Here is a 23,033-nt window from a genome sequence, read left to right on the forward strand (position 1 = left end):
TTTTCATCTGCATAAGGATGTAGTTCTGTATTTGCCATAGAATTGATAGTTTTTTTTAAAAAAATCTATGTCCCTTTCTGATTCCAGACTGCAATTCACATTCTTTCATGTAGTTGTCTAAGTACCTCAATATCTAATTTAATAATGACATATTTATCTTCTTTTTTTTTCCCCTTTACCAGCAGAAGCCTGGCCGACAGAAGCCATCTCTCTTGTCTTCCTCCACCCTCTAGAATTTAGCTAATGGATTTCTAATGCAATTTGAACTTCTGCTGAGATAAATCAGTCACATATAAAACAATTTATGGCTCTTGAAAGGTTGGCCAGAGATACAATCAGATTACTGGTGCTGGGCAAATAATAGTGATCATTAAGATCCAAGGAAGAAAGTAGTGAATTGGGGCTTTTAACTTGTTCTTAGGAAAGGTACAGTTGTGTACCCACCTGCTGACATGGGGTATTAACAGCTGCTTGTGATGTATTCAGATACTTGGGGCAAATTCTGGCCTTTTTGAGGTCAGAGGCCAAGCTTCGGTTGACTTCAATAAGACCAGCATTTCATTCTTGCTGCTTTCTGGATGCCCTGACTTCTGTGTGCTTTCTCTTTCTTGTTTGCCTCTGGCTTCAACCTGTTGATTACTAATTTGTCATATGGAATAATACTTCACATTAAGAAAGAAAATGGGAGATCATGTACAGTATCCTGATTTTATGGACACAGCCCTGCTATTTGTGGCTTTGTCTTATATGGCTGCCTATCACCACACTCCCTCCTCCACCCCTGCATGCCCTGGGGCAAGATGGGAGGGGGTCCTGGCTCTGTGCCCCAGAAGGGGCAGGATCAAAGGCAGAAGGGGTGGGGCCTAGGGTATTCAGCCCTCAGAGCTGCTGTGACTGCAGTGCTGTGTTCTCCCACCCCGGCCACATGCAGCAGCACTGCCACAGCAATTCAAAGGAGCCCAGTGCTGCACCTGCCACCACTTCTGCTGCTTTGGCAATGGTGGCAGCTGGAGGTCTAGGCCCTTTCTTCCTCCCCTCTTCTCCCTCCCCGTCAGCAGGCCTGGGGACAGTTGTGATTGCTTACGATATTCTGTGTTGCTGAGATGTGCTGCAATGTTCTGTATGAGCTTGAGCTTCCTAATGGCTGAAGGTTTTGAACCTAAAACCAAAGCTCCTGGAGAAAGAGAACATGTGCAAAGTGCAACAGAAATGTACAGACCCTCTGGCTGGGAGAGCAAGATGGGATTCCTTTTAGTAAACAGTTCTCAAACTCTGCCATCTATGTAGACCAAGATGTCAAGCCAAATTTTGGGCCATATGGAATGATTTTTACAGCTGGTCCCACCGTCCATCCACATGTGCACTGATGAGGACTACACAGATTAAGCTGTAGCATCTCCTCTAGTGTGTGAATGTGTCATGGAAAGTTACATGTGGAAAGCCTTTAATTTGCTAGTTTTATTCACTGTAATACATAAAAAATGCAGAGTTAATCATCCTCAAATTTTGCCAAAGTTGTGTGCTTTGGAATATTCCCAGGAAATCTCTTTCTTGTGCATGCTGGGAATGTATTTTGCATGCTATAAAATGCATCCTACGTTCTAACCACAAAGGTTATGTTAACTCTTGTAAAAAGAGATTTTTTCATATTAACATACAAGGCATCTACTTTCATCTTCATATAAATAGAGCAGATTTTGGCCTAAGTGACAGAATGCCTGAAGGGGACTTTAGAATGAACAGATTTAACAAAAAGTATCTTAGACTAAGACTTGTCCATCTTTAATTAGTTATCAGGGTTAGAAGAGGGGTCAAGAGCCTGAAGCTGCTTCAGGACTAATGTGTCAAAGAAAAGTGAAGCGTAACACTGAAAAGGAAATGATGCTCCTTGGAGGTTTAATAATTTTTTGACCCGGTGTCAACCATTATGACTACTAATGGCAGCGGGGGCAGAAATGTTTCAAATTAAGTTTTGCATTAGAGATGTTACAGATTGAAGCCTATTGCATGAATTATCGGGTACGGCTTCTTCAATACTACCGTCCAAATTGAAACATATATATATTTAGTCTCAGCTGCAAAGAGGGAATCTTACGTTGTGTGACCCATAAATCGTATTATTGTTTATACATTGTATTGCCATGTATTCTTCCCTCCCAATGAAATATTCATTTTTCTATAGGGAGACAATAAAAATATTAATTAGAAGCAGCTAAACTGCTCTTAATCTCTTGGCACATCCACATCTAGTTTGAGTGGTGTCAGTTTTCTAATTAGATCAAGTGCCTGGAGCTCACACTTTTGGAAGGAGCTGTGTGTGCCAGGTAAACTTAAATGCTTTTCTCTGTGTTTTTGTTGCACGAGAGACTGAGAGAGATAAAGTTTCCAACACAATTTGTGACCCACTTTCTTTTTCATTTTAAACTTAAATATTTTATCAGTTTTAAGGAAATACAAAGAGAAAGTAACAGTACAAAAGACTATAATATACAGAACTGTAATACTTAGAAGGATGTTTCACCAGCATCTTTTCTAGTTTGCACAAGCTTTGTTGGTTTTTCAGATACTGTACTTTCGATAACCCGAGTCAGTAAGCAACCCAGCTTTGTACAGTCTTAGGGCAACCATATCTCCCTGTCCTAAATATGGGCAGCTCCTCCTGTCTTCACTAAGCCCTGGGGAGCTGGGAAGGAGGTGGCAGCCACCAGCCCTCCCTGGGAGCCCAGGGACGCAGCAGCCACCAGCCTGCCTCAGGAGCCCAAGGAAGCAGCAGACTTTGGCCCACCCTGGGAGCCCAGGGAAGCAGCAGCCGCCAGCGCTCCCTGGGAAAGTGGCAGCCTCTAGCGCTCCCCCAGCCCCAGGGAAGTGGCAGAGAAATGGCAGCTGCTCATGCTCCCCACTTCGTTGAGACTCAGGGAAATTACTTCTGCCAGCAGCTCAACCTGCACAGCTGCTGGCAGAAAAGGTCAGCAGGGGAGGGCTCAAATATGGGACAATTAGTCCCTTTTAAAAAATAAGTAGGGATGCCTTTTTGGCGTCTCAAATATGGAACCATCCCACCTAATACGGGACGGAGGGTCACCTTATGTACAGTAGCTCTGCAAAGTCAGACTCTAGCTCAATTTCCAAGAGAACAAAACAAAACATGTTGATGTGCACAACTTACCAGAATTCATGTGTTAAGCTAAAGTCCTGGGTCAAGGGTTTAACAAACCCCATCTTTTTTTGCTTTGCAGCTTGGATAATCCAAGTGGAGGGGTATATGATGGGAATAAGCACAGAATTCTGGTCTTCATAGCATTTTATATTGACTTCGTGCTCATGACTATGCAGAATACAAGGCAGTACAGAATATAGGCCTGCAAGTCATTTTTAGGTGGGGTAGTATAGCTCAGTGGTTTGAACATGGGTTTGCTAAACTCAGGGTAGTGAGTTCAATCCTTGAAGGGGCCGTTTAGGGATCTGGGGCAAATAGGTTAAAATATATATCTGTCAGGTATGGTAATAGGTCCTGCTTTGAAGGTGGGGGACTGTACTCAATGACCTCTAAAAGTCCTTTCTGGTTCTGTGAGATAGGTATATCGTGGACTGCAAAAGTCAATGTCATATATTTGTGTCATGAAGGGTCATCACACATTCACTTCTTAATGAAAAAATGCCCCAAAATGTCTTTGACATTCAACTTTTCAAACATCTCAGGCCAGATCCTCCCTTGTGTAAATTAGTCTAGAACCCCTGTGGATCCAGCTCAGTCATTTATCTGTTTATTGCCTTAAAACCATAACACAAAACAATGTGCAGAATCTCCATTGCAGTAAACCCTCGATTTAGTGGACTAATGGGGGACGTGTCCGTTAATGCTGAAAGTCTGTTATATCCAAATGGTTATACTGTATGATGATGCACTAAGCTTCCCAGCCCATCACTCATTCCAGTCCTTTGCCCCCCTCCCATTCCCTTCACCCCTTCTGCCCCCTTCTTCCCCTCACACCTCCATCTCCCTCTTCCAATTACCAGGAGAGGAGCTGAATGCCAGCCTGGCTCCTTCCACCTCCTTCAGCTCTCAGCACTGTGGCTCCTCCAGCCCCCGGCTCCGAGACACCCACACAAAAGTAGAGCATGGTCGTCCCTAGCCCACCAGCAGGCAGCAACCTCCCACACTATGGCTGCTGCTCAGCGCCATTGCAGACACCAGCAGCCAGGAACCAAAATACTTCACACACACAGAGCTGGGGGAGGAGAGCTCCTGAGCCCTGCCATAGCCCTTCCCCCTCCTCAGCTTCTCTGGCCCCAGCCACTGTGGTGGCCCCAGCCACTCCAGCAGCAACTCCAGCCCCAGCGTTGGTTCCAATGAGTCCCTGGCATTAATTTTGACTGTCAGGGGGGCTGTCAGACAGTGTCCATTATTTCCAAAGTCTGTTATATCAAGGGTTTACTGTAGTTCTTATAGAGATAAAACTGATCATGAATGTATTTGTCCAAATAAACAATGTAACTTATATGTTACCTCATTAAGTACTAAGGCTTACTTAGGCAATGCACTGCTAACTAAGTTATCTCTTGCTAGTTTGAGCAAGAGCCCTCAGGACTGATGCAATTTGTCCTGAGTCAGTGGAAGACCCTGTTAATACAGCCTTAATTTACATGTTTGTATGTATGATAATGAGCCTGTCTTGAATTACGAATATGACACCTCCAGGAGTGTTCCTCCTTTAGAGAGATGTGAGGTACATTTTGAAGGGACAGATTTAGGTTCTGCATCTTCTCCCTGTCTAGTCAACGACAAAGCTCCCATAGGTTTCAGAAGGTTCAGGAGCAGGCTGTTAGTTATGAATATTAATTAAATGTGTTTAGGGAATGACATATGCTTTATGAACAATATTAATTAACCTTACAAATTGTGGATCTGGATATATAAAATTGCGAGAAAGCCTTTTCCTTCCTTTATTTGGGCCTGATTCTCCTTTCTCGCTTATGCTGGTGTAAATCAGGAGTAATTCCACTGGAGTCAGCTCATAATTGAGGTTGGTGGTATTACACCAGTTTTAAATTTCTGTATGCAAGAGGAAAGTCAGACCCTTTGATTTTTTTTTCCTAGATCTTAATTGGTGATAATAAGGCTGTAACACAGTACACTCCAGAGGAAAAGTAGAGAGAAAGAAAGGAGCTCCAACTCAAGCAAATTATACTGTTGATTGCTGCAAATAATTTGGTTGAAAAGAAGTGTCTACATTGACAGCATGAGCTTGACTACTTTACGCTGATTTTCTTTCACTCTGAATTCCCCCATTTTCTGTTTTAAAACCTACTGGCTACATTTACATGGGCAGTGTCTGTCAACAAAATTTGGCTTTTGTCAAGAAAACTTGCCAAGTGTCTACACGGTGAAAGCACTCTGGCGAGAGTTTGTCAACAAAACTCAGCTGTTCAGCTGGCAGCGTTCTACCTCTTCCCAATCAGGTGTAACATCTCTGTTGACAGTATTTTGTCAACAGAGTGCCCCTGTAGACAGTTCTGTGGACAGAGAGGGCTTCCAGTTCCCCAGGCAGCCCCGTTTGCGGAGCTTCCAGTCTGCCGTTGTGTGAAGAGAGGGCCAGGCAGTCTGGCTGCTCTCTGTTGACAGTATGGATTGCTCTTTTGATCTGCTTTTATGTATAGATGTGATCAGAAGTTTTGCCAGGAAATCCCTTCTGTCAGCAACTTCTGTTGAAAGAGGCTTCTTGTGTAGATGTAGCCCTTGTGTCCCATGTAGTTTAACTGGCAAAACTCTTCTAGGAAGAAATCTAAGAGTCCAGTGAACAAGTATGTTTATTCTTCTTAATGGCCCAGTGTTGCCTATTTGTTGGTAGGAGGAGCCATTCTGTAGTTTCAAGGGCTGCATTTCAGAGCTGAAGGCCTCGTTTGAAAATCTCCAAGCTGCTCTGAATGAGAGGAGGATGTTGGACTCTGGTCATAAAGGTTCTCAGATGGGGTTATGAACTATGCCCTCCTTCTCAGCGTACTGGTCATTACATCCACATTTTTCCTTCATTGTCCCTAGAGATAGGATGGATGATTAGAGGCATATGAAAATGGAAAACTATGCACCGGTGATTCCTTTTACTATAGTCCTCTACACTTCTTTTCTGTCTCATACTCAGTCCCTCTGCCTTGGGTTCTCCTTTTGTTGTTTCGCCATTCCCTTCTCATTCTATAAGGCCTCATTCTTATCTGCACAAAGGGCTTATCTTCACTACAGATTCTCTCATTGCCTTAGTTAATCCATCTCCCTGAGAGGCCGTAGCTATCCCATAAACATAGTGCTGTCTACAAGGGGAGTTGACCAGTATAAATGTGTCATTCAGGGGTGTGAATTTTTACACACGCACCCCCAAGAGATAATTATATCAAGATAGGTCTTTAGTACACAGTTGGCCAAAGACCCATCTTTACTACTCTAACAATATCAGGAGTCTGTAAAATCAGTTTAAATTGCGTACAGGGATTCATTGATAAATTCCTTTGCCTTCTTGCTTCCCACTGTGTGGTGCCATAACACTGTGGGTCCTAGCTAGGGAAAGAGGACTACAACCAAAGGAATAACTAGCATTCTCCTTTATAGAAAAATGTTTTTCCTGTAAAACAAACAGTTACGACAACCCTGATAAAGTTATCTTACAGAGCTAGTGCCTGGTGTTAGTTTCACAGTAAATATAACTTGTTGCTTCAGAAAGCTTTTTAATCATAAAATTAAAAACTTAGCAGAAATCCCATACATACAGTTAACTCCAGCTGCCTTTATTGAAATATATCATGAATGATCTCACTGAGTGATGGGCATCAAAATGCACATGGAATTAGCTTTGCAGCTATCCCTTTTAAATTGCTCTTGAATCACTCCGAAGTAAATGCCATTTGAGAAGAATTTGCTTCAAGTCTCAGACAAAGAGATAATGGTCCTATATATTATTATATAAGCAATAATACCTTAAGTCTACAATTCAGAAATATATTGAGTTATGAGCTGGGCTGGTGAGAATTAAAGCTTGATATATAATAATAAAACTGGTGATCAAGGAATGAATAGATTAGTGTTCAGAGCACAATATTTTCCTACCCTAAATCAGAACTGAGTTGCTACTCCATAAAGAGTGCAACATACCATAAACTCTTCCTTTATTCCATGTTCATGTGAGAAGTACTGCATTATGTAAAGTTTCAGAAATACATGAACCAAAAGAGGGCCAAAGCCGCTTAAAAACAAGAGGCCCAAGAGTATGAGAGGGATATTTTTGCTTAAAATAAAGCTTACAATATAATCCTCTGACAGGTCCATGCTGTGTATTATCCTTTGCTGGTGTAAAATACTGCAATTCTATTGACTTCCGTAGCATTTCAGCCATTAGCACTGCTTTTTTTGTTTTAGTGTGTTTGTTTTCCAAACGACTGTAACAGAGAGAGATAGCATCTCTAAATTCAGAGGAGCCATTGAAGTATAAATTCAGTATTAAATTTAAAGATGAAGGTAGCTTTACTAAATTTGCTTTCTCAGAGTGAATGAATTGCCGGAGTAAAGCGAGGTTAGCATTTTTATTAATCAGGTATTTGGTCTTGGCCTTGTGGAACAGTCATAACATCTGGGTTGTACATTTTATTACATGAAAATAAAGATGAATGTACCATTTTACAGAAGTAAACTCACCGTTTGCAATAATTAGGCACAAATACAGTTCTGTTATGCAGGAGAGCATATTTGTGCTTGGTCTAGGGGCCATGATACACAGGGCGTTGGTGGAGCAATTGAAAATCAAGCACAGTTTCCATTTGAAAGATAAAATTCTTTTACAGCCCACTCTTAAATGAGGATTTTACCTGGAATGGTGAGAAAAGTTGTGATGAGTCAAGAGAGAGTTTAAGAAACACGAGAGTAAAATTTAATGCTGAAAGTGGCAGTGTAGCCACAGCCAAAGAGGCATGCCCTGCACTATGTTCTGCAGAGCACTGGTAAGAACATAACTTAAGAATGGCCGTTACTGGGTCAGACTAAAGGTCCATCTAGCCCAGTATCCTGTCTGCTGACATTCCATGAAGAACTTGTAGGTGTGCCGTGAGCTTCTGACTCTTCTTTGATATCATACACTGATGGTCTATATTCTCTGTTATTAAAACCAGATGCAGTATTACTTTTCCATTGCTATGTTACCCAATTAAGTTACTTAATTTTGTTTTTGCAGTATATGTTGCTGTTTTATTTTTTTTTGTTTTTGGTCTGACAACATTTTTTTCAAGAAAACTTTCCTGGGTGTTCTGCATTTAAAAAGTTATTGTTTTGTGTTCTGTGGTCTCAGAAAGTTTAAGAAACACTGGCGTAGTCATTCAGGGGTGTGAAAAAACATACTGGTGAGCGATAAAAGCTTTAACACTACAAAGCACCAGTATGGGCAGCGCTTTATCATCAGGAGTCACACTCCCTGCAATAAAGCTACCTTCTCCTATAAGAGGTGGATTTTTTTTAGTCACAGGATTGCTCTCCCTGCTTGATAAAAACTAAACTGCCCACATCATAGCACTGCCACTGCAGAGCTCTAAGGTAAGCAATATAGACCCACCCTTTGTTGCACTTCCATAGGGCGCATTTTAAAATGTCCAAGTGATTTACTTTGGAAGGTACAGATCAAAATGTTGGGCAAGGTTCGCCCCCTTTTCATGTACAGATGCAGGCATTCACACACACACACACACAGGCTGTGTCTACACTACCACCCTCCTTTGAAGGAAGCATGGTAATTAGGGTGTTGGGAGTTTACTAATGAAGTGCTGCGCTGCATACGCAGCACTTCGTTAAATAAATTCCGCCCCCATGGCAATTTACTGGCCAATACCAGCTTGCATCCTTGAGCAGTAAAGGGACTTCGAAGTTGCCCCGGCACTTCAAAGCACTGGTGGGTGAGCCGCAGCTAGACAAGAGCTGGTACTTCAAAGTTTAAAACTTTGAAGTTGCTGCAGGTGGAATTTGCTTAATGAAGTGCTGCGTATGCAGCACAGCACTTCATTAGTAAACTCCCAACACCCTAATTACCATCCTTCCTTCCAAGAAGGGTGGTAGTGTAGACAAGCCCAGAGTGTTTTAAGTCCCATCTAAATTGTAGGAACAGCCTTTACTAGGAGATCTGGTTATAACATAGAACCACCCACAATGTGGCTGAAACACAGTTTGGTCTTACTGATTTAAGACTGAACTGTTTTTCTTAACAAGTTGGTCAGATAAGACAAGTTGGTCGCCAGGAAGGCTTTGGTTTCTTTGACCACGGGATCCTTTTCCGGGAAGGACTGCTAGGCAGAGATGGCATTCACCTTTCAAGGAGGGGGAAGACCATATTCGGACCCAGGCTGGCTAACCTAGTGAGGAGGGCTTTAAACTAGGTTCGACGGGGCAGGGGAGCAAAGCCTTCAGGTAAGTGGAGAGCATGGATACCTGGGAGATGAACTTGAAATGGGAGGGAGTATGGGCTACACTGGGAGAGTAAAAAGAAGGCCAGGGCAAAACTGGGAGGCAAGACCAAATCAATGTCTGAGATGCCTATATACAAATGCAAGAAGTATGGGAAATAAACAAGAAGAATTGGAAGTACTAATAAATGAATACAACTATGATATCGTTGGCATCACAGAAACTTGGTGGGATAAAACTCATGATTGGAATGTTGGTATTGAAGGGTACAGCCTGCTTAGGAAGGACAGACAGGGAAAGAAGGGAGGAAGTGCTACCTTGTATATTAAAAATGTACACACTTGGACAGAGGTGGAGATGGACGTAGGAGATGGACGGGTTGAAAGTCCCTGGGTTAGACTCAGAGGAGTGAAAAACAAGGATGAGGACCTACTAGGAGTCTACTACAGGCCCCCTAGCCAGGTGGAAGAGGTGGATGAGGCTTTCTTTAAACAGGTAACAAAATCATCCAGGGCCCAGAATTTGGTGGTGATGGGCGACTTCAACTATCCAGGTATATGTTGGGAAACTAATACATCAGGGGACAGACTGTCCAGTAAATTCTTGGATTGCATTGCAGACAACTTTTTATTCCAAAAGGTTGAAAAAGCTACCGGGGGGAAGCTGTTCTAGATTTAATTTTAACAAATAGGGAGGAAATTATTGAGAATTTGAAAGTGGAAGGATGCTTGGGTGAAAGTGATCATGAAATCATAGAGCTGACAGTTCTAAGGATGGGTATAAGGGAAAACAGTACAATAGAGATAATGGATTTCAGGAAGGCAGATTTTGGTAAACTCAGACAGCTGGTAGGTAAGGTCCCATGGGAAGCTAAACTGAGGGGGAAAACGGCTGAGGAGAGTTGGCAGTTTTTCAAAGGGACATTATTAAGGGCCCAAAAGCAAGCTATCCTGCTGCGTAGGAAAGATAGAAAACATGGCAAAAGACTGCCTTGGCTTAACCAGGAAATCTTGCATGATCTCAAAATAAAAAAGGAATCGTATAAGAAATGGAAACTAGGACAAATTACAAAGGATGAATATAGGCAAACAACACGAGCATGCAGGAGCAAGATTAGAAAGGCTAAGGCACAAAATGAGCTCAAACTAGCTACAAGCATAAAGGGAAACAAGAAGGCTTTTTACAAATACATCAGTAACAAGAGGAAGACCAAGGAGAGGGTAGGGCCACTGGTCAGTGAGGAGGGAGAAACAGTAACAGGGAATTTGGAAATGGCAGAGATGTTTAATGATTTCTTTGTTTCAGTCTTCACTGAGAAATCTGAAGGAATGCCTGACATAGAGAATGCTAGTGAAAAAGGGGTAGGTTTAGAAGTTGAAATAAGAAAAGAACAAATTAAAATTTACTTAGAAAAATTAGATGTCTGCAAATCACCAGGGCCTGATGAAATGCATCCTAGAATCCTCAAGGAGCTGATAGAAGAGGTATCTGAGCCTTTAGCAATCATTTTTGAAAAATCGTGGGAGACGGGAGAGATTCCAGAAGACTGGAAAAGGGCAAATGTAGTACACATTTATAAAAAGAGGAACAAGAATAACCCGAGAAACTACAGGCCAGTCAGCTTAACTTCTGTGCCAGGAAAGATAATGGAGCAGGTCATTAAAGAAATCATCTGCAAGCATTTGGAAGGTGTTAAGGTGATAGGGAACAGCCAGCATGGTTTTGTTAAAAACAGATCATGTCAAACCAATCTAATAGCTTTCTTTGATAGAATAACGAGCCTTGTGGATAAGGGAGAAGCGGTAGATGTGGTATACCTAGACTTCAGTAAAGCATTTGACACGGTCTCACATAATATACTTATCAATAAACTATGCAAATACAACTTAGATGGGGCTACTATAAGGTGGGTGAACAACTGGCTGGATAACCGTACCCAGAGAGTAGTTATTAATGGTTTTCAATCTTGCTGGAAAAGTATAACTAGTGGGGTTCCGCAGGGGTCTGTTTTAGGACCGGTTCTGTTCAATATCTTCATTAACGATTTAGATATTGACATAGAAAGTACACTTATTAAGTTTGCAGATGATACCAAGCTGGGAGGGGTTGCAACTTCTTTGGAGGATAGGGTCATAATTCAAAGGGATCTGGATAAACTGGAGAAATGGGCTGAGGTAAACAGGATGAAGTTTAATAAGGACAAATGCAAAGTGCTCCACTTAGGAAGGAACAATCAGTATCACACATACAGAATGGGAAAGGATTGCCTAGGAATGAGTACAGCAGAAAGCGATCTAGGGATTATAGTGGACCACAAACTAAATATGAGTCAACAGTGTGATGCTGTTGCAAAAAAAGCAAACATGATTCTAGGATGCATTAACAGGTGTGTTGTGAACAAGACACGAGAAGTCATTCTCCCACTCTACTCTGCGCTGGTTAGGCCTCAGCTGGAGTATTGTGTCCAGTTCTAGGCACCACAGTTCAGGAAGGATGTGGAGAAATTGGAGAGGGTCCAGAGGAGAGCAACGAGAAGGATCAAAGGTCTAGAGAACATGACCTATGAAGAAAGGCTGAAAGAATTGGGCTTGTTTAGTTTGGAAAAGAGAAGATTGAGGGGGGACATGATAGCAGTTTTCAGGTATCTAAAAGGGTGTCATAAGGCAGAGGGAGGGAACTTGTTCTTCCTTGCCTCTGAGGATAGAACAAGAGGCAATGGACTTAAATTGCAGCAGGGGAGGTTCAGGTTGGACATTAGGAAAAAGGTCCTAACTGTCAGGGTGATCAAACACTGGAATGAATTGCCAAGGGAGGTGGTAGAATCTCCGTCACTGGAGATATTTAAGAAGAGGTTAGATAGATAGCTTTCAGGGATGGTCTAGAAAGTGCTTGGTCCTGCCATGAGGGCAGGGGGCTGGACTTGATGGCCTCTCGAGGTCCCTTCCAGTCCTACTCTTCTATGATTCTATAAGCTTCAATGGAACAGTTTCCCACTGAATTTTAAACACTTTGCAAAAAAAAAAAAAATCTCAAGGTACATCTACACTTACCGGAAGAACAGCATGATGGTGGTTGATCTTCCAGGGTTCAATTTAGTGCGCCTATGGAGGCTGTACTAAATTAAACCATTAGGGCTACACTGTTGACCCTGGTACTCATTGCGAGGGAGGAATAAGGGAAGTTGACAGGAGAGTTTCTCCCATCAACCTCCTGCTGTGGGGATTGCAGAAAAAAATCAATTTTGGATACGTCAAATCCAGCTCTGGCCCCAGAACCCCTGGGAAACGGTGGCAGCCGCCAGCACTCCCAGCCCTGGGGAAGCCACAGCAGCTGCTGGCACTCCCCATTCATAGCCACAGCAGCCTCTGGCACTCCCAGCCCCAGAGCCCCAGGGAAGCAAGGCCACTCGTGAATAATTGAATTTGTGAATGTGCCACTCGTGAATCTCGAGATCCTACTATAGTGTGATAGTTGGATGATGGCTCTAGCATAGCTGGCTGGGAATCTAGGGAATCGCAATTTGTACAAGTTTATAAAGAGGATAAATCTGAATTCTTCTATGAGGCCTCCATGCAACCCCTACCACAGTGCTGTGCCTAAACACAATCCAACCTTTAGATTGTAGTCTGTGGCATGATTCTGCAGCATGGCTAGAAGCCATTTGTTCCCATCTATACTGCAACACCAGACACTATTGTATCTATGTCAAGGATTGCCAAGTTGTAACTTGGTTCCTCAACAGAGCAGTTTCTATGCTGTAAGGAGATGGAATGCGTAAGGTCTCAGTTTCTCTGTCCTGGACAGAATGGAGCGATGATTTGCTTTCCTGAGATCTTATCACTTCTGGGAACTTTAGAAGTGCAAACTGAGTTCCAGCTGTGATTCTCACAGCCTGATGAGGCTGCCTTATTACCTCTGAGCTGTGTGCAGCAGATGCATGGGTTAAATGCTAATGGAGATGGTGCTAGTTTTATCATATGATTGCTTTCCTTTGTTGAACACAGCAAAATCCAATCATGTTTGCATTGTAGAACTTTCTCTTTTAAGTTTTTGTTCCATATAATGTTAACTCATTCAATTATAATAATCATGGAGGCCAGTAGAAGAATGAAAAGGCCTCTCTGCAGAAAAAGGGAAAGAATTGTATCTTTTCTTTTCTGATTCTCTTATATGTGCAGATTTTAAAAGAAAAATCGCTTCATTGGCCAGCTTTGTATGTGTGTGCTCACATTGTACGTGTGAAAATGATGAATACATATGAAAGTGGTTCAGATGTCAGAGTCAGAAGGTGTCACAGCACAAAAGATAAAATTTGGGCTTGATTGGGATTTCGTTTTGTTTTAACTTTTGTTAAAATAGAATAGAAGTGAAGTATTATACTGTATATTTGGGTTAAATGCTCCAGTTGGCTCACAACAGGCATTCTATGACCTAGGCTCCAGGCCTCTGGAAGGATGTACCTAGTATCCTCTCCCTATCTTGCAGCAATTAGAAAGATGTTGAGTTTGTCGTAGCAGTATTAGAAAATCCATTTGAAAATAAAAACAGCATTTAAATGCTAGATACAGGTACCCTCAGAAGAGCAGCCCAAAGCCTACCCATGTTTCTAAGATAGAACTGTCCTATTAGGAAATATGGAAGGAAGTCTCTCCACCTCTGCCCAGGTTTCCTCTCCACTGCCTTTTTTCAGAGCTTCCAGTTACATCTTTGAAAAGAACTAGTTAACTGCTCAGGCAGTGTAAGTGTTGTCTTTGATTAGATCCTGTGATCTATTGGTGAAAATAAATGAATTTGTTTTTCCAGTCACCAGAAATTAGTGAAGCAATACTTGTTTAATTATAAAACATGTGTGCCTTGTAAGTTTCCATCTGTGTGCTCACCAATTCTCAAGCAAACGACCAGAAGAATAAGATATATCCTATGGCAATTCAAGTGAAATGATTCATCTCTAATGTCCCTGTGTATGTTTATCTGTATTTCTGCATGATGAGTAGGCACATACTAAAGATGCACAAATTCCTTTTGTTTAGCTCAAACTCAGTGTGGTCATGAATGCCAAACTTTGACTCAAACTCATGCATTTAACTTCATGTTCCACTTTGGAAATACTGTGGAGAAAAAGGGAGCAGAGAGGAAAATCTAATGGGAGGTGAGCAGGCGCAGAAAGAGGTGAAAAGTGGAACATACAGTGCATATAAAATCACAGAGAAAAGTAGTGGAAGAGAAAACATGTCATGAAAATTAAATCTGTTTTTCATACTATGTGCAGGGCACCTGCTTACAGAAGACTAGTTTTGGTAAGGGAGTGGAGTCCTGTCCCTGCTACTTTATAGCAGAATCTTTGTCTGTGATAGAAAAATACTGGGTCTTATTCACTTACCATCACTACTGTTTTGTGCTGGTTTGACTGAATTTGCATCAATAAAGTAATGCAGTAATGAATCAGGGACCTTTGAGTTTTTAAACTGAAATCCTCTGAAAGAAAAAATATGGTTTCAAATGAAATGAGAAAAACTTTGAGAACTCGTATTACAGGTTTGAGATTCAGAAGTAGATTCAGAAGGTTCATAAAACCTTAAACTCTGTGAGACTTGCTAATGCCTAATGAAGATGTATGGTGTAACTCTATACAGCTATGTAGATGGGTACTGTATTCTCTGCTTCTCCAGCCTCTTTCATCTGTTATTGTTCTTCCCTATCAGTCTTTCTACAAAGGCAGTAGCTGGAAGGAAAGGCTTTCATACCCTTTGTAATTCTGGACACAAAAAAATATAGCTCTACCTAGAGGAAAGAAAGGTAGCTGTCTGACATTTAATCTGCATGGAGACTGACAAGAAGAGGATAGCTAACCTTCTTCAGTATTTTTAGTTTGGTATTCTGAGATGCTTTATTGATCATCACCAGTGTCTATCACTGTGTATAATGATAACTGCTTCAGAGGCAGAAAAGAGGAGATTGAATGAGGCCTTCAGGACTGTCAGCTACTTGCTGATGGATCTGTCAATAGTTACTATTCCCTCATCCTTTTACCATGGTGAGCATCTTGGATGTTCTTGCGTGTTGACAAGAGCTTTGCAAGTCAGTGGGAAGAGGAGTATACTTCAATGAATTCTCATTCTCTGATCTTGGTGGTTTCTCCTGTGAAAGGGAGTGGAGAGATGATGGTGTGCCTGTGAGAACAGGTTTAATGTAAGAGGAGGAAGGAAGTGTTATGAGTTAGCTCATTTTTAATGTTTCCACTAGTTTATTGAACCATTTGTTTTAAAATGACTCCTGTAATGAATTTATTCCTGGTGAAAAGAATAGGTCTGTATCATTTGGTAACTGTTCTGTGCTCTCAGTTAAGTTGGACTAGTTCAACTGGTAGGTACTATAAAAATAAGTATCAGAATTTGGCACCCTTGTTAGAAATCTCAGCAGAAAATCTAGAAAAAGAATGAAGAGGCATAGACTGGAAATTGATCCAGTCTTACTTCTAGGGGGTCAGCTTCATACTGAAGACCTAGAGAGAACATCCAAAGCTGTTACAGGCCAGATGGGGGCATAAATGTTTAATTAGCATCCACCCAAAATGATATTTGTGTGTTTGTGTTAGGTGTGCAGAAATAGATACATAAGGTTGTGTACATCTGCATCTAAAAATTATGCCCTTGTACTTTCAAGTGTCAGTTTTCATCACGTAATTTTGTACTGGGATGTAATAAGTGGCAAATCCACATGCTAAAACATTGTTCTGTCATTAATGTTGCCACTGAAGACAAAAAGGAACCATTTACAAACACAGAGTTGGCAAATGAACCAGTAGAAACAAAAATAGTAGGGTGTTAAGCAGAAACAACTTTTAGGCTGAAAACAACTCTGCATTTAAAGTCCACTGCAAGGACACTATCTGTACATATATATTTTCATTTGAAAAGGCATTCTCTTTCCCTCAGTTTTTTAGAAGCGCTTGTAATCTTTGACTGTCATAATTTCAGCTTTTGTAATTTTCTAACCTTTCTGCATTTTCCCTGTTTTTTGTTACAGATGACGATTTTTTTCACGAACTCCCAGAAACATTTCCATCTGATCCTCCAGAGCCTCTGCCTCATTTCCTCATCGAGCCTGAAGAAGCTTACATTGTAAAAAACAAACCTGTCAACTTGTACTGCAAAGCCAGCCCTGCCACCCAGATCTATTTCAAGTGCAACAGTGAATGGGTTCATCAGAAGGACCATGTTGTGGATGAGCGAGTAGATGAAACTTCTGGTGAGGCATTTGTGTGTCTGTCTTGTGTCACCATGATACCATGAGCTCGGGGCGGGGGGTGATACTAAAACATTATTGGGCCTGATTCTCATTTACACTGAAAGAGCAATGTAAAGTGGATTTAGCCTAAAATAAGGAAGAGGCCCAACTGTGTGCTAATTTTAAGAGTCGTAGTGACTTCTGTACTTAGACTGCTGCTTGCTACTTCCACGAATTGGCTTCCTTGCTCAGTTCTCTAATGCTGTCAGTTCTAACAAACCTACAGTTCACTCACACCAGAGGGAACATGTTTGACAAGTTCTGAGGAGCTTTTGGAGCACTCTTATGTTTAAGGTTTAAAATAGGAGAATATGGGAAAGAAATATGAGAAATTAGGGTTAGCTTCAGGCAGAGAAATAATGGGAAGATGGGTGCAATATTCCTCCAGCCAGGAACTATATACTGACTCCAACTGGCTGCTATTCTATTATATTCTTCTGCCTGCTACATTGGCTTCATAGTAGAGAGACTAATAGTAAATTAGGAAGAAATGAAAGAAAGAGACTAAATGTCCTATCCTAATCTAATCACTGCCAAAACTCCCATCAACTTCCAGGAAGATTAATAGGTCCTCAAAACAGAAAGGCAATAAAGAGGCTTAAAAATGTGAGCTATAAATAAGTCTGCATCAAATATATGATTGTCCCAGTTTGGAAAGACTGGTAATCTGATAAGGTTTGAGTCCTATGCCAGGGAGAGAAATAGGGCTTATTGCTATCTTGATGACTATGAAACATAACTGAATATCAAACAAGAAAGTAGTTTTCATTTGGGAATTGCACCACCACTTGGTCTAATTATTCAGAAAAATAACTCCACCAGAGGTCTTGAAAATCTCTTGTGAACTGGATTTTATTTGTTTCAGCTCATTTTGCAGAGTTCAAACATATACTTTTTACAGCATTGTGGTTCTCTCATCTTGAGAAAGAGAAAGACAATTGAGGGGAAGGGCTGCAGAAAGGGAAATCAGGAGGGAGAAAAAAACCTTTGTATAAACTGTATTTGGCTGTTAGTTGTAATAGGATCTTCCAGCTGGTTGTAAAGTGACTGTACAGGAAGAAGACGGGAAGAGGGGAATAATTCTATTGCTTAGTTAGTGCATCTTCTTGTTTCGTCATTCATGTAAGAGTGGGAATCTGCTGGGATGAACTTTCCCTGGCTTTCTCTGTATTCAGTTTTCATTACATTTCTTCCTTAAGCTTTATAAGCATTAACATTCAGAAACAGAATAATGCCTATAATTGCTGATGCTGTAAAATGCATTTAAGGGTCACTTTTTAGATTTCGAGATTTGATTTTCTTCTCCACTGTACTGAGGTAAGTAAAATGTAACCCCATTGAAATCGCTAGTGCTATGTCAGTGTAGGCAAGAGGAAATAACTGCTCTAAATGTTTGTTTTTAAATTCGAGTGTTAATTGCTTCTGATAGCAGGAGGAGGAAGAACACTCCTCATAAATGTGCCAAAGCTAGGTTAGCTTTCTCATTGTAGCAGTAGGCTTAAGGAAAATAACTGTATAGCATCTGCCTCAAATGACAAAACAATCATTTTCTATTCTACTTTAGAGGCCATGAGGTGGGCAAGCACAATACCAGTAGCAATATTCATTTGCACTCAGTCAGCAAACCAAGCCAGCTAGTAGTCCCCAGATAAATTTTCCTGAGATCCTTAAAGCTTGTGAGTTCAGATTTACCACTGTTCTAGCTCCATGAGCCTTGAATTACATTATATGGAGCCACCTATGTGTCCTGATCTCCAAACAGAAATGAGAACTCTTGCAACCTCCTATTGATGACCACTTTCTAGGCAGCGTGTACCACCATTTGGGTGTGAAATGAGAAATGTAACAGAGCATTCGAACAGACTGAGAGGCCACTGTTACCTGTAAAGTTCTGTCCATATTTTGATCACAGCTTAGAAATGCTGAAATGCAAAGAAAATTAATCTGAAAGCCACCCAAACTTGTGTAGTATCCCAGATGCTTAGCTGGAAAACCCAGGATGGTTAGCATGTGTGTAATGTTAATGTCGTGTCTCAACTGTGCAGCTGTTGGAGTCCTATCAAATAAGGTGTCAGGCTGCTGCCACACTACCACTCTGCTGTAGGAGGTGTCATAGTAATGAGGCAATTCAAAGCAGGCTAATGAGGCGCGAATGTGCATATTCAGCACCTTATTAGCATAATGGAAGCCGCGCAAACAGACTTGAATTGCAGATTGACAGTGTAGATGGGGGCAGCTTCAAATGAAGCACCCCGCTTTGACATTCCCTTACTCCCACAGAACTGACGGAGTAAGGGAATGTCAAAGGGGGCGCTTATTTCGAAGCTGCCCCCATTTACACTGTTAATCTGCAATTCAAAATCTGCACTTTGAAGTTCACGTGGCTGCCATTATGCTAATGAGGCACTGAATATACACATTAGCACATCATTAGCCTGCTTTGAATTGCCTCATTACCATGGCACCTCTGATGGCAGAGCGGTAGTGCAGCAGCAGCAACAGCCTCAGATAGGAAAAGGAATCAGCATCTTCTCTTAAAGAGCTTTTACTTTAATAAAAAAAAAAAAAAGCTCAGATGATATAGAAAAGGAGGGTGTGAGACTATCTGGAATTACGATGTCTCTAGAGCTTCAAAATGGAAATAAAATTTGTGCAAAAACAGTTCTACATCTCCCTGATACGGGAATTTTGTTTCTGTTCGAATAAATACTAAGGTTACACCCATATGCTGGGTAGTTTGCCAACAATGATGCAGGATGCGAAATCCTAACACAGAAAGTTGCAAGGGGAAGAATAGTGTAGAAAGACTAATTTCTGTAAGAGACAAACAGATCTCTTCTCTGTGTAAGGTGGGGAAGTTACTGTAACAAAGTTGGGCTTTTATGGTCACAGAGGGGTAACCATGTTTGTCTGTATCTTCACAAAACAAAAAAGCAGCCCTGTATCACTTTAAAGACTAACAAATGATTTATTAGGTGATGAGCTTTTGTGGGACAAATCCACTTCTTCAGATCTTCTATCACAATTTTCCAGCTCTAAAGAAGTGGGTCTGTCCCACGAAAGCTCATCACCTAATAAATCATTTTGTTAGTCTTTAAAGTGCTACAGGACTGCTTTTTTGTTTTGGGTTTTTATGTTGGTGTTTTGCACCATGCGATATGTTAGAGCAGTAAATAAAGCATTATTAGTGTCACAGAGCCTGCATGTGGATTTAACCAATCCCCACAGGAATTATTGCATCTGATCAGAGACACTCAGAATAGTAAAAGGTGACAGGATGTTCTAGACTACCCATTTATTACATTAAATTAGCCTGATAACAGAACCATGCAAATACACTTGAGTCGATTTCAGGAAAACAGAAGTGTCTTATCTGGGAGATCTTTGAACTCTGTTTTTGATCTTCAGCCCCAGTGGAATTTTCTTCCTCTGTTAAAAGTTAAGCTTTTTCTTAAAGATGTTTAAATGGGTGCTTTGTTACTCTGTGGTGCACAACATATCTGGCCTTGTCATTTCATGAATACATGGAATGGTTAAGCTGAAATGCAGTCCTTTTTCACATTTTCATTGAACTATTTTGATATGAAGACAGAACAACATAAAACATATAAAAGTGAACATTGGTGATATTTTTAAGAGGGAATATGGAATATGTTTAATTTTATTGGCTACTAGCATACAAGATAAGAGCAAAGAAAGGAAACAAAAACTGCAGAACTACTGTTTTGGGGGCCCATGACAGGATATAGAGCACAGGAGTGACAAGAGCATCAGTAATCCTTAGTGTGACTTCTGCACATTTTTTTGAATTACTGTGCAACTGAAAATTATTGTGGATAAGGAATTGTTGGTGCTTTTGCTTTTAGTTTAAAAATATTTCCAACTTCTGCAGTACAGAGAGTAATGCATATCCACACACATTGAGTCTCTAGGACTTTAAATTTTGTATAGTGCTTCACATCTCTGCAAGGCAATGTTCTACTGATATATTCTTGTCCTCCTTTTTCTCCTTCAGCCGAGGAGGAAAGAACATTTGGAACTCTTATTTCTTAATGCTGCAGCTGCTAAATAAATAGGCACATTAGGTCATTTAGCCAATGGTCATTTTTTGTCTAAAAATCCTCTTGTTCAAGTGCACAGGAAGGAGAAAGCATCTGAAGTCTGTTTACCCCTTTTTCAGAGGACCCAGGAAGGAGCAAGACAGAATAAGGACCTTTGAGTGCTAGGTGGGGGATCCCTCTAACATGTACAGTGGAACTCACTGGCTAAGATGTAGAACAATGAGTTGGAGGCCTAGTCAAAGTGTAAAGGCATGCCCCTTTGAAGTAATTTTGTTTGAAGTCAGACCAGGCTCTAGTGGGAGTCAGTATTCCTTCTATTTTTTTCTATCCGTGGGCAGAATCAATTTTGTTACGTGCACCAAGGCATGTACAGATAAGTACCACCAATAGAAACAAATGCTGCCAATGGTGGATGCTCTGCTAATCAGCTGGGTGGAAACTGAATCTCTCCTGGGTGGCTACCCAAGTGCTCAGCTTACAGGGGGGAGTGTGTACTCCTTTTAGGAGCAGCAGTAAGGAATGGCTCACAGCCAGGCCTGCTGATGGGAGTGGAGCTAAGGGGCAGTTGCCTCTAGACCCAGCATTTCAAAGTGGCTCAGACCTCTGGCTGCTGTCACTGCTACTTTGGCAGCAGCAGCTCGAGCTCTGGGCTCTTTAAAGTGCTGCAGCAGTGCTGTTCTAATTGGACATGGCTGTGTGCGTGGGGACGGGGGCAGCACCACAGTCCAGGTGGCACGAAGCGCTTACTGCGTTAGTCCCACCCCTTCTGTTCTTGGCCAAACCTCTTCCTAGGGGTGGAACAGGGTTTCCCTATGTTGCATCATGCAAGTAAGGTACTAGCAAACTTCAACTGAACTTTATTTACAAAAGTGAAACCTATTTACAAAGCTGCTGCATCGTTCTGTAGCTATCTCCAACCCCGCAGCTCATCTCTTCCCTTCTCCTTGTGCTTCCTATTTCCTGTGCATCCAGACTCCCAGCAGCCAGTGCTCTCAGTTCCAGCAATTACAAACAGTATTGCATCGAAAACACCACATTCCCTCCTCTCTTAAGAAGTGATTTTAATTATAAAATAAATGTTGCTCTAAATACAACAACAAATATGGAACAAACCACTATACTGGTGGCAGAAATATTACACTGAAAACTGTGTAAATACTACATAACAGTCTCTAATCCAGACAGGTGGTCTTCTGGGTCTTGCAGACCGTCTTTCAAATCCAGTTTCTAGTGCAACGTCTTGTTGTGTTGGTACTACAGTGAAGTCATCCAACAAGGGCTGAGTGTTAGTATCATCTCCTCTTGGTGCATAGGCAGGTGTAAGAGAAGAATCATTCCATACACGCCCGTCGGAAAGTTGATAGATGCAAGGTTCCCTTTTCTCTCAATTTTAAGAGGAGGTATGAATTTATGGTTCCCCTTTGCATAGAATTCCAGATTTTCTTACTGTAACACAGGAACCACATTCAAACTTTGGCTCCTTAGCATCCCACCATTTGTCTGTGTAAGCCTTGTATTGTTCTTATTTATGTTCAACTGTTTTTCTCACATCATCCTCTTTTGGTGCACCAGGTCTTGTCTTTAACAATCCAGCAATGTTCAGTTTAATATTCATCTCTTTCCCATGCAATAACTCTGCAGGTGATCTTTGTATTGTGGCATGTCTTGTAACCCTGTATGCTTGCAAGAAGTCAGTAGTGAAGATTATCCACAATTGCCCTTCCAGTTTAGCTGTTTGCAAACTCTCTTTCAAGTTTCTGTTAAACCTTTCAATTTCCCCATTGGCTTGAGTTTAATACACGGATGATCTTCCATGTAAAATGTTCCTCTCTGCTAGAAAAGTTTCAAATTCCAGGGAAGTAAAATGACTGCCATTATCTGAAACCAGTTCTTTGGGATTACCTTCCCTGCTAAAAGCTGTAGAGAGGAAGTTAATCACTGTAGCAGAAGAGATTTGTGATGTAAACACTACTTCAGGCCATTTTCCAAAATAATCTATTAAAGTGATGGCATAATGACAGTCAATTGGAGCAGTATCAAAGGGTCCTATGATGTCAATTGCAACCTTTTCACATGCAGAATCAGGCTTTAGTGGTGGAGTACATGTCACTGCTGTCTTATCTTGCATTTGGCAAGTGATACAGAATTATAATTACTTCAGTTTGGAAGTAGATCCCTGGCTTCCAGTACAACTCCCATAGTTGTTTGGTTCTGACAATTCCTTGATGAGTATTGTGTGCCAGGGGTCTGAGTTT

At 41.3% G+C, this 23,033-nt stretch overlaps 1 protein-coding gene across 1 annotated transcript in view; it reads left to right on the forward strand.

Annotated features, from left to right (window-relative positions):
- Window positions 1–23,033, forward strand: part of UNC5C (unc-5 netrin receptor C) — a 392,973-nt gene that overhangs the window by 226,997 nt on the left and 142,943 nt on the right. The window contains exon 2 of the mRNA XM_074991994.1: window positions 16,457–16,678. Within this exon, the coding sequence (XP_074848095.1) occupies window positions 16,457–16,678 (222 nt within the window). The remainder of the gene's footprint in view (window positions 1–16,456; window positions 16,679–23,033) is intronic.

Source organism: Carettochelys insculpta, chromosome 4, assembly GCF_033958435.1.
Source record: "Carettochelys insculpta isolate YL-2023 chromosome 4, ASM3395843v1, whole genome shotgun sequence".
Classification (NCBI taxonomy): domain Eukaryota; kingdom Metazoa; phylum Chordata; order Testudines; family Carettochelyidae; genus Carettochelys; species Carettochelys insculpta.